Genomic DNA, 12,213 nt, shown 5'->3' on the forward strand with positions numbered 1-12,213 from the left:
GCAGTGACACCGGCATCAGAGAGACCCTTGCTTCAGAATTTGTCAAGCAGAACTCTGCTGAGAAATCAAACCTGCCCCGCTGCATTTCTTGTTGTGGCGATGAGGAATATTCCTTCACTGAATAACCGCCCCATGTCAGCTGGAGCTGGAGCCTTAGGGACTCCTGAGCACAGTGTGGCTCATAGACCTGTGATCCAAGAGATACATTTGCAGAGGAATGAGAGAACCATATTTCTATAGCATAACATATATATATTTATATATATATAAAATAAAATAAATGAGCTGGCTTGCAACACTAGGTGGCAGAGGTGGGATCTTTTCTGCTCTGAGCGCTGTCCTATAAGGCATTGCTTGTTTAAGTACAGTCGCATTTAGTTGGAGCTGCAGGAGAGAGACAGAGAGATTCTCTGTGTTTACAGCCAGCGCAGGCTACGGCGAGCATCTAACCTGGCCCCCCCCTTTCTCCAGCACTTGAAGGGGAGAGTGCGAGGTTATTTGGGAATCTGGCCACCGTGGGTCAGCTTTCGCTGCGACTGGATTGTCAGAGCTGGTAAAGCAGAGCCCAGGGGGACTGAAGGGAGACACGAATCCCATTTTATTTGAGAGGAGAGAAGGGGGAAAAAAAAGATAAATTGAGAGAGAGAGAAGCGAAGAGACGGAGAAAAAGGCAGAGGAAGCGGAGCGAGTGAGAGAGAAGCATGAGGACCTACTGGCTGCACAGTATCTGGGTGCTGGGATTCTTCCTGTCCCTCTTCTCCTTGCAAGGTATGTGATGAGTTCTTTCTTGCAACCTCCTCAAACCCCTCTGCTTGAATTGAGGCTGATGGACTGAGGATGGCCTGAAACATGGAGCTGGAAGCTGGAGCTTCCTCTCCCCCCTCCTTCCCCTCCAAACCTTCCCCCCTCTCAGGAAATAAGCCAAGGAGAGATCGCTGCTGGTGAATCCTATGGTTAGAGGGCACTGCATGTGACTGACTTTGCTGCTGTATTTCTGCTTTTGCAGAGGGGGAACTGGGGGGGGCACACTAAGGTTTGCAAAGGAAAAGAGGGGTGGGTGAAGGTGGGTATCCCCTCCATCCACAGCCACCGTTTCTCAGCACTTTGGGTCACCAGGACTGATGCTCCTGGATTCTTCACCTTCCTGAGGTGTTAAGTTTCTTTTGGTTTTTTTTTTCTCTTTTATTTTTATTTTGGTTTTGCCCGGAGAGGAGGAGGTTAGAGGAACCTTTATGCCTCTGATCTGTCTGCGAAAACACTATGTCCTTCCCCTCCACCAGGGAAAAAGAAGGAGAGTGACAGAGGAAAGACGGGAGAAAGAAATTTGTTGGTTATGGGATTTTGTTCTGTGGAGAATTGCCAGCTGGGTTTCTTGCTTTAAGAGCCAAGTGTGAGTATGGAATTTAGTTTGAAGTGATGACAGGCATGCTAGCTGGTTTTGAGATGCTTTCTGTAAACAGGAGTTAAGGGTTAATGCATCCTATGCTGTATGTATAAATACACGTCACACATGTACATATAATCATAGCCCTCCAAATCGCAGCTTGTACATGATCCACACTCACTTATACACACCAGTGGTCCTTCACACACACACACACGCACACACTCATGAATATAGCAGGGAAGATGAGTAAACTCACTCTGGCACATACAGTTCTAGTTCCCTAGCACATGCAATTCCTGGAGTGCCAGTCTGCCTCTCTTGCGCTCACGTTCTCTGTTCCTCTCCCCCCCACCTCCTTCAAGCCTTTTCTTGTGCTCTCTCTCCATCCTGCACGCTAGTATTTGTGGTTGCTTGCATATAAAAATCCCTTGCCTATCCTGCTGCACCAGACTTGCAAGCCTGCGTGCATGCACACATATACACACACAGAGGTGAACATATAAATACAGAACATATATGTACTCTATCTGGCCTACTCTGTGCCTCATGGTCTTGCATTTGCAGTGAGCTGCACGCTTAGAGGGTATCTCGCTCTGACTGTCTTCACCACACACACAGCGCTTTTCTCTCACTCTCTTGTGCATACGGTAGTGCATGAGCGCCGTGAACAGAGATATGCCCAGTCACAGCATCCTCACTTCCCCTTTGCTCCTACTTTTACACACAGTCTTGCATGCACTGGCCTCTTCTATTTTGCATCTACTAAGCAGATTCCCATACAGGCATGCTCCCTGTCACACACATGCTCTCTGTTGCAACCTCACACTTGCCTGTCAATACTGCACGCACTCACTGCAAAATCCCTCAGTTTTTGCCACCTTCTCACATTTACCAAGTGCTCCTTTTCATACAGTCTTGCTTCTTCTGTCTCTGGGTTGTACACATGCTTTTTACTGTCACATATTTTCTCTCAAACTTGCATTCTCTGAACTCTGGATTGTGAATCCAGCACCAGCACCTTCGAGCTGACTTCCTCACTGTGAAGTGGCTATTTCTGACAGGGGAGGAGGATTTTTTCCAGCACATAAGATGTACATGGGCTGAAAGGAGAACCAGTACTTGTGTAACATAAGTAACTAATGTCAGCAATGAAGTTGCGTAGCTTGATGTGAACTTCCCTCTGCTCTGGAGGAGTAGGCACAGACCTGTCAAGGCAGACGGACACTGGCAAATCACAGTGACTCCGAACATTGCCTCTCTCTGATGCATGTTTCCTAGCCTGTAGTCGATGGCGCTTGCTCCATGCAGTGTTTCCAAGTCACAAGCCTTCCCCGAGTTGTGACCAGGGCATCCCAATGCTAGCACAACCAGGAGCTGTTTTAGTGCTTTCTTATAGCTGTAGCTTATGCCAGGCTACAGGCATTTACAGGCTTTTACCTTCTGTTTTAGTCAGTTACTATTGCCACAGTTCTATCAGCCACATCTATTCTGATTTTGAAGGCATCAGGGAAGATCCTTTGAGAGCTGTCTTACCAGGTACCCTCTGAGAAGGCAGAGGTAACACAGTTGCTCTCCCTGGGTTTTGGGATGGGATGGAGGGGTTTGCAAACCTGGAGCTGCTTTTTCTACTGCTCCCAAACTTCAGACATGATATAAACCAGACCCAGTCCACTGCTGGATCTAGTTTCATAGCCAGCAGCAGTTTCCTTTCTCTGGTCTGGAGGGTGAGAGGATGGGGAAGCAAGAGTATTGGGGCTGCTTGGGAGGAGCAGGGCACCACCTCACAAGCAAGCCCAAAGCTATTGAGAGGAGTTAAAAGGGAGTGGGAAAGTATTGTGCCCTTTAAAAAAAAACCAAACCAAACCAAAAACAAAACACATTTCAAATTAATTGTTATTCACTGAAAGATGTGGTAACAAGCCTTGAACACTTCTGTAACCCTGCTAAGCGCGACTCTGTGGAGCTCTCACCCTAGAAAACTGCAGTAGTGGCTCTGACAGGCAGTGACCCCAGTCGAACCGCTTCCAAGCGCTTTCTGAGCGCATCCCTCCAAAGCCAGCCAGCTGAGCCTGCACCTCTGCAAGCTATCCAAAACTTGTCCGTGCCTTCTCTCCCCCTTTTCCTCGCTGTCCACTTGGGGGTGTACCAGTGAATGCAAAAGCAGCTCCTCATCGTTTTCTGTTCTCCCAAAGCCACCAAATGTGGGGGTGAAGGGGAGTGATGCTGGTGCTGCCGGGCACAGCCAAGCTGAGGCTGAATAGCAGGCGATGGGGGTGCAGGGGAGGAAGCGCAGCTGAGGCTGGCAGGAGACCTACGGGTTCCGCAGTGCCAAGTGGCCAACACAGGCTGCCTCCTCCAGCATCTCTGCCAGGGGATATGCAATGGGTTGCCTGTCCCCCACCTGCCTGGGCTCGGGAGCTTTGCCACAGAGACGGGCTTTGCTCCTTCTCCCCTAGGTTAGAGGCTGAGTCCTGCACAGAGGTTTTTTTTTTCTCGTCACTATGTTTCCTTAATTTCATGGTTCAGGATTCTTGCGTTTCCCTGCTTCTGCTCTTCCAGTCCTTGTTCGGAGGCAGGTGGCTCGGAGGCGGGATGGTTGTTCCTCCTGCACGGTGCACTGGCCTTCCTGCCCTGTGGGAGCTGGAGGAATAAAAGTACCTACACACCCCAGCACTGCTGGTGGGTGGGATTTTCTAGTGGCATGCTGCAGCTTTTCCCTCAAATGGATTCATCTCTTAGTGTGGTGTGCCTCATAGCTTCTGATAAAGATCAGATTCTTGAATTGGACTCAAAAGCTGAATTTTTCTTTTCCTTTTTTTTTCCCCAAGTCAAAAATTAGGTGCATGGGGGTGGGGAGGAGAAGCAAATTATTTGGGTCTATCAAAAATTGCATTTTGATAATTCAGAAGAATTTTGTGTTGATGTTTTCACTTTTACCTACTATTACTCTAACTTAACTGTCAATATGAAAAGTAATTTTGATCCCCCCTGAGCATTTTATTTAAAAAATGAATGCCTCGACAAATTATACAATATTTTCTTCAGCATTGCTTTACATTGAAAATTATTCTAAACAAACTTTCCCTTGAAAAATAACAGCTGTTTCAAATCAGCAATTTGCTAAAAAATCCCAGCTTGTTTTAACAAACTTCCCCTACAACCCCACCTCATTTGCTAATTGCAGGAGATTTTGTGCTTTAAAAAAAAAAAAAAAAAAAGATACCTCCAGAGTCAATTTAGTGAAGTAGATGCAAAGGATATGCAGAACTGGCCTGCATAGTGCTGGCAGCATTTATTTATTATGTATTTTTTGAGCTGCTCAAGGGTGTTCATAAATGGAGAATGAGTCTGATCACAGAAGAAAGAATCACAGAAGCACTTGGGAAGTGGAGTAGGATGCTTTAGGTTGATACGCAGTACAAATGTTATCTGTAAAGTCTCATGTTTTATAATGTTACTGGGCAATGCGGGCGTGAAAAATGATGTGTTTGTTAATGCGCGAGGTTTGTGCAATCTATATGGATGGAAGCGTGTACCCAAGTGTTTCTGTGCTGATAATGTGTAATGGATGGGGAGAACAGAGGGAGGAGCAGGAATGTACGTGTGTGCGAGTGGTGACGTTGTGGTGTATGGGTAACAGTGTGGGGTGATTGTGATGCCGTTGGATAACACTTAGATATTGCCAACTGGAGAAAAAAAGACTTTTCCTGCTCTCCTGCATATACTTTTCTTACTGTCTGTTTTCAACTCTCTCTGCCGAATAAGGCAGGGGAAGCTCGCACAGGCTGGACTGTATTGATGAGGTAACGACTCACTCAGCTGCCTTGCATTCCCTTAAATGATGAAGAGGTTCAATACCTAAAACAAAATACTTGTAGGCTTAAGATAGGGAAGAGGCAGAAAAGGCTTTTTATCTTCAAACAGGGAGCATTAAAAAGATATCTCAAGTGTTTCTTCTAGTCCTATCCCAGTACTTGCGGACCATTTGAGTCAATAATTACCACACCAGTAAGGACCCATTTCCCCTAGCTGTTATAAATCTCAGCACTCAGCTACCTACTCAGAGGGCTTTATTATGATAAGTAGAAATTTGCTTCATCTTTTAGTCGCAGAGATCTCCTCTCACACAAGAGTTTTACTAGTTGTGTAACAAATACCCTAGTCCCTATGTTTGCGGGTGTTCCTTTTCAGCCTGTGAGCACCCATGCATATGCTAGTGGTCTGAGGAGCAGACGAGTTCTTTAAGAGTTACTCTTTCCACCTCCTTTTTCACCTGCAAGCAATAGAGCTCCTTCCAATCAGGGTGAGGGATATGGCTGCTGTTATCCTAGGTTGACGGCAGAGCCAATGCTTTAGAAGTTCACATTCTTACTATGTGCCAGCTGTGCCTCCTGTAAGCCTTCAGGTACACCAAGGCCCTTGCCTTGCTGGTGGGGACTGTTCCTTTCCCTCAACAGATTTACCCTGTGCAAGAGTGATTTGCTTAGGAATGGGTTAAAGCAGGGCTGTTAATGCGTGGGTCCAAATATGATGTAGCCCCTTCAGCAGCAGCTGGGTGCTCTGTGCAGTTACCTGGAGAGGCTGGTGTGGCTGGGCAGGGCTGGTGAGGCAGTGCGGGTGTTGAAGAGCTGGAGCACTGCTTACTGACCTGTATGCTGTAAAGTGAAAACAGGCTGGCAAAAAGTGATTAAGAGTGAATGCAAGGGAAGCCGTCTTTTCTAGGCAGATCTGAATACCTGATGGGCTTTCTTGTGGAAAAGGATCAGCTAAGGTCATTGGTTGACAGAGGTTGTTAAAGGACTGAATAATCTGTGTGAAATCCATAGTGGTACCAGACAAAGGCATCCCAGAAGAGTCTGGGGAAAACCTTCTGTGTGTACCTTTGAATATATGGGCATGTGCTTTACAAAAGATTGTCTCCTTCACGTGCAGGGTGGCTGCTGGGAAGATGCAGTTTTGCTGTCTGCAGCCGCTATAGGAAGCATGAATCTTTGCCTCTTCAGTATCCCCTTTTCCTTAAAGAAGCATGTGCCATAGTTTTATGTGCTGTTCAGACTCAATCAGCAATGGCTTTGACAGCTGATGTGCTCTACCTGCTGTCATTTTATCCAGGATAAAATCAAAAATAACAAGCACAGCACAGACCATCTTGTCCCACTTTGAGAAGGAGTAGATAAGGGCAAGATGGAGATTTGTGTGGGTGAGCATGTGAGACACAGCCCTCTCCTGGTGTCAGGGAAGGGCAGAGATCCTTGCAGGCAGCACAGAAAGGAAGAAGAAATGCTGGGAATTCATGATTCTTACAGAAATAGGTGAGAAAAAAGAGAAATCCAGGCTTGATTCTGTGCTATGCCATTGCACTTGTGGTGCTTTGGCTGATGCTGGATATCCTGGAAGCTGAGGCATTTCCCTGTGAGCTCCCTCCAGCAGGTTGCCTGCCAGTGGGGCAGCACTGCTCTGCTCACCTGTGTGGAAGGAGAGGGAATAGCACCGCAGCAGGCTGCTGCTTTAATTTCTCTGAGCCAAAGGAGTATTCTCCCTGGTGAAGGCTTGCAGGCCCTTGCAGCAAAGTGTCTTGCTGGCCATATATGCTGTCTTAAAGTTCATGGAAAAAAATCTGCATGACTACTCACTGGGGGAAAAGGGCCCTTTACACTAGACCTGCTTACTGGTCACCCACAAGCACAGAATAGGATTTTGCTCTGCTTGTCAGCTGTAGAGGTATTAGACTTTGTTGAATGGCATCTCTGGGAGGAGATGGTTTTGGGGGCAATGCAAGGATATACATATCAAATTAAGGCAGGCTGGTGTGTTGTGGTTTTTTGAGGTTTTTGTCTTTTTTTTTTTTTAAAAAAAAGATAGCATCAGAAGGTAGGCTTCAGAGAAAGGGTTTTGCCGTAAAGAAAACGTGAGTATAATCAGAGCTGTGGGCTCACAGTCTGGGCTTTTGCAATTTCTAGGTTATATAAAGCATCCAAAAAAACTCCTCTGAAGATGGCTTGTTCTTGAAATCTGCTTCCTTCCCTAGGGTCTGCCTCTGTGTGACCTCATGGATGCAGATTTCTTCATTTCTTTCAGGTTTGGCAGAGCTGTTCCACAAAGAGGGTGGTCCTGTCCCTTTTCTGGTGATGTGTTCTTGGCTGTTGGGAGGGGGAACATGTGGCAGGCAGGTCATGGGCAGTGGGATGAGGGAGGGAGCAAGCAAGGAGACAAATGGAAGGCTATGGAGTTTTCCAGCCAGGAAATCAATAGCATATCAGCTTGCAGCCACTGGGATATGAGTATGCAATGTAAGTATGTAATCACAGCTCCCTCCCCTCTGCCCCTTAGCACTTATATTGATGGTGAGTTACAGGCTGGAACCAATTAATCCTTACAACCTGCTGGGACAATAACTATTAATATTCTTCTGCATGCCCTCTGGCTGCTGTACCTGCATGGACCCTGGCTGTGCTTGGCCCTCAGCAGTTGACCCAAAGCTACATCAAGAGTGAGAGCAAGGGTCTTTCTGACTATGAGCCTTGCAGCCAATGCACTGCGTTACCTGATTTCCACTTGTGTGGGTGTTGGTGAAGCTGACCATGTGGATATATACTTGAGTATCTGACAAAGGAGGGATTTGCAGGTGAGGATTTGCCTGCAGGAAGGAGGGTTATTTCCAGGGGCATCTGTGGGGTTTTTGATGTGTAAACGTGATTAGACTTGTGCCATTGTGGGTCCATCTGCTTGTAGGAGTACCTACTCTTTGCCTCATAAAGCTACTTTGTTGTACAATGGCATCACTTGTATCACAACATCCAGTTTTATTTATGCCTGTATATATGGTCTGTGCATGAAGGTATGACCAGAGGCCTTTTAATATATCTTTTTTTGCTTTTGAGAAGACGCATGTGCAGAACAGAAGGTGATGGTGGAGAGATATATATATGTGTGTGTGTGCATGTGTTTGCATGTGGCAAAATGCCTAAGTTATGTGGTAAGATGCTTGTGCCGTGTTAACAAATCTAGTTTAGAGTTGTGTTTTCTGCAAGGGAGATGTTATGAAATGTTAGTTCAGTAGGTGAGTGTAGCATGATTGCTGATAGGGATATCTGTGTAGCTGTGTATGCTTTTGGAGTGACCATTATTCACAGCAGATTTGCATCCTATCTTGACATGGCAAGCGATTGTTGCAGTGAAACAGAATTGTTACTGTGGCTTGGCTACCTCTCCTCATCTTGCTGATAGCCTTGGTGTAAGGTGGCAACTTAGTCACGCTTCAGTCACCTGGGCATGAAATGCAGGGTAGAGAGTGGAAAGGACATGTTTGACTCCTGCACTTTCATGGGAGAGTTTCTGGGAATAGAAGAAGAAAGAGGATAAAAGGAGGCTTTCTTATGCATAAAGCTACACTCTTTTAATTAGACTGACATATTAAAAAATAGTACAACCTGACTGAGCCAGCCTTTCTTATGTAGCTATGCTATTGTGTACTGTATGAGCAAAGGCTTTCTGGGCCGGATGCAACCTGAACCAGTAAACCAGCAAGTCTGCGGTTTAGCTGTACCTGCATTAATACAGCCTTGCTGGTTTAACTACCTCAACAGCACAGATTCTGTTCAGCATACCTGTGTTTTGTCAAGTCTCGGGTTTAGCTAGCTGAGTAAAAGCAGGATAGATCTGACTGTAGGCATGCCCCTGTGAGATGTTCTGCACTTCTAGATCTTCTATAGAGGGAAGAAAACTACTTGTCTGGAAGAGTCTTTGTGCTCTACCAGGGTTAGGGCTTTACTAACAGTAATTTCTCAGTGATTCAAAGAAAAAAAATGTTAATCATACTAGTTAAGTTGTGTAAGAGTTACCTGTAGTCTAGGCCTGCTAAGAGAGGAAAGGTAGGAAACGGTGAGAGCTAAAGGGAGGATACAGAACCTCTCCTCCGTTTCCATCTATCTGAGGTGCCTACTGGTGACTGGTTTGTGTACTACCCAGCAGCCACAGACCTGCAACAGATTAGGCTTCTAATAACAACAACAACAGTCAGGCTGCAGTGTGAGGTAAATGAGCTGTGGCATTGCCCCAGAGGGACCTAGAGCTAAGGTCAGCAGTACAGTCTTCCTTCTCTTCTGGTCTGCTGTGTGCATAGAGGAAAGGGAGAAAAGGCCATTCTGGCTGGCCTTGCTCTGTCTGTCCTGATGTAAAGCTTTGTAGCAGCAGACTTTTCTTCAGGCTTCAAAGGGACCTCACAAGACCCCTGCTTGTAGGCTCTGCTCATCCCCTGGTCAACCTGAACAGTTTCTGGTCTCTTTCTCTCCCTCCTCCTGCTGCCCAAAACAACCCAAACAACCAGAAAAAGCAAAACAAGACAGCCCAAGCTGTCCTTGGTGCTGAAGCGTTGCTTGAGCTGCTATGAAGGAGGAATGGCAGTGTGAAAGGTACTGTGAAGACAGGAGACTTCAAGCCCCTGCTTTCTTTGCCACATAGCAGGGATCCTTAGAGTGCCAGCTTTGATGTTCATGCAGACCTCGGGATGCTATATGAGAAGAGGCTTTGAAATTGTTACAGGGGGAGGCTTAGGAGGACCTTGATCTAGAAGAACCCTTCTTGTGGATCTGCCACCTTTCCTTGGTGCCTTGGCTACCCCACAGATGTCCTGGGAGCTGGCAGGAACCTTGGAAGGTTTCTTACTGAACCCTGCCTGATGTTCACCAGAAGTTTGTTGAAGGAAACAAAAAAGTTTTGCAGAATGTTTCTGCCTCACTGAATTGGCATTTTTTCTAATAAGGGAAAAAAGGTGTTTTGTTGGAAAAATTCCAACTCGAGTTTCAACAACAGATTAAGGCACAAGTGCTTAAAGGCTTTTCTGCAATGTGTTATCTTCTGTCATAAGATTACATCAAAGTCTCAACTATCATCTAAAACAAAAAAGTTCTGAAAATTGTGGCCTTCATAAGTGTGATTAAAAACTTGACAGTATAACCTGAGTGCAGCCAGTAGCTGGTGTCTGTCTTGAGTCTGCAGACAGCTGAAAGAGCATCCTCAGGGATATATCACTCCATTTATTTCCCTGGGGTGTTAGGTCTGACCTTCTCCTGCTAATACCTGTTTGGGAAAGGGTTTTCAATACAGCCAGAAAGGAGTGTGGTAATCCTGACCCTCTCAACCAAGGGTTAGATGCAGTTTCCCCGAGGGGAAAATGCTCAGGGAAACCACTGTGCCCATGCTTGCCTCGGTGGCTCAAAAATAAGAGTGGCCCTTTTTTGATGGGACCTGCCACTGCTTGATGGGACTGGAACCTGAGAAGCATGCATCAGTGGAAGGGTTTTAGGTTGTGTTGTAGACTGTGTTTGTGTTGAATAATGGGAACACTTGTTCAGTTTGGCTTGTGACCATTCCTGGACAGACTGGGAATTGTAAAACTGGAGAAAACAGTAGAGCAAATTCACAAGAAGACTCTTTTAAACAAGAGTTTTAAAGGCTCTACAGAAGATCTACCCCCACTTCTGTTTGGAATTGGATTTCCTTGAAAGAGGTCCAGTTGATGTCACTGGGGAGGAGGGAATGTCCATCGTGCGGGACTCACATCCCATAGTGATGCCATGTCTGAACAGAGGTGAGCATGTACATGTGTCTGCGTGTGCATGGCATGTGCGGGGACTGTGCTGTGATCACCGGAATTACAGTCTAGCCAGATAACGAGCTGTTGTTGTTTACAGCACTTGGTTCCGGGCACTTCAATTCCAGAAAGATGTAAACAAAATTAGAGGGAATTCAGAGGATTGCAAGGAGAATGATTAAGGGGCTGGAGGGACTGACTTATGAGGAATGCTTGTGAGAGCTAAATATATAGCTGTTTTGGCTAAATGACTAAAGAGGAGCTATGCTAATGATGTAGGCATACTGGGAAGGCATGAAGAATTGTCTAGTGTGGACTGAGAGCTAGAATTGTCTCTCATGGTAGAAAATTTGGAGGAGGGAAGAGAAAAAAATTGGCAGGAGAGAAAAATACTTAATAGAAGAAAGAGATTAGGTGGTGAAATAGCTTTGTTAAGAATTGTGGCGGAATTGCTGTCATTTGGGATATCTGAAGTTTGGTTGGGCAGAGCCCTGGAGAATAATCCATGCACTGCAAACTTGAAAAGGTCCCTTGAGAGACAGTCTAGATGCCTTAATAGATTTTTATGTTGTCATTAATTTCCGAATCACAGCTAATACTTCCAGTCTGACAAAGAACCATATTCTTTAAAGCATTTTTCTTTCTTGCCTTGTATTATTTCTGCTGTGACGCAGATACTGGCGCAAGACAGACTCATGAGGAAGTCTTCGGCTATATTAACAAATGAAATCCTGGTTATCAACTGCTTAACTCAAAGACTTTTTTCCTCTTTCCTTTAGTGGGGTGTTCGTTCAGATTTGTCTGACAGGTGGGCAACAGCAGCCTGCTGGACACCCAGTAAGATGAAGTCCCAATACCTGTAACTTTGTCCTGTCAGCTGTGCTAGGCTTTGACAGGTTTCCCATTGCCACGTATGAGACATATATATCCTCTGCTCTTTCTTTATCTAACACATTTTCAAAATGGTAACTGAAGAGTGGACTAGTCCCTCCAGGCTCAGAAGCTGATGTAGTTGAGCTTGTAGCATTCCTGGCATGTCACAAGAACTGGGCCCTCCCAGGGCCATCTGTGAATTGGAGGGAGGTGAGCCCGTGAGGGAGGCAGAAGTAGAACAAGGTGGTAGGAGATGACCAAGTTGATAGGTGGCAGGGGGTGAATTGGCCAGTTGGTTTGTTCTTATCTCGCTTACAACAGGAACTAGATAGTGAAAGCTAAACGGGTGGTGTTGGCTGCT

At 45.9% G+C, this 12,213-nt stretch overlaps 1 protein-coding gene across 1 annotated transcript in view; it reads left to right on the forward strand.

The window, feature by feature from the left end:
- The first annotated feature begins 436 nt into the window (after window positions 1-436).
- Window positions 437-12,213, forward strand: part of LSAMP (limbic system associated membrane protein) — a 1,028,339-nt gene continuing 1,016,562 nt past the window's right edge. The window contains exon 1 of the mRNA XM_072881982.1: window positions 437-768. Within this exon, the coding sequence (XP_072738083.1) occupies window positions 702-768 (67 nt within the window). The 5' untranslated portion in view covers window positions 437-701. The remainder of the gene's footprint in view (window positions 769-12,213) is intronic.

Source organism: Ciconia boyciana, chromosome 1 (genome assembly GCF_034638445.1).
Source record: "Ciconia boyciana chromosome 1, ASM3463844v1, whole genome shotgun sequence".
Classification (NCBI taxonomy): Eukaryota; Metazoa; Chordata; class Aves; order Ciconiiformes; family Ciconiidae; genus Ciconia; species Ciconia boyciana.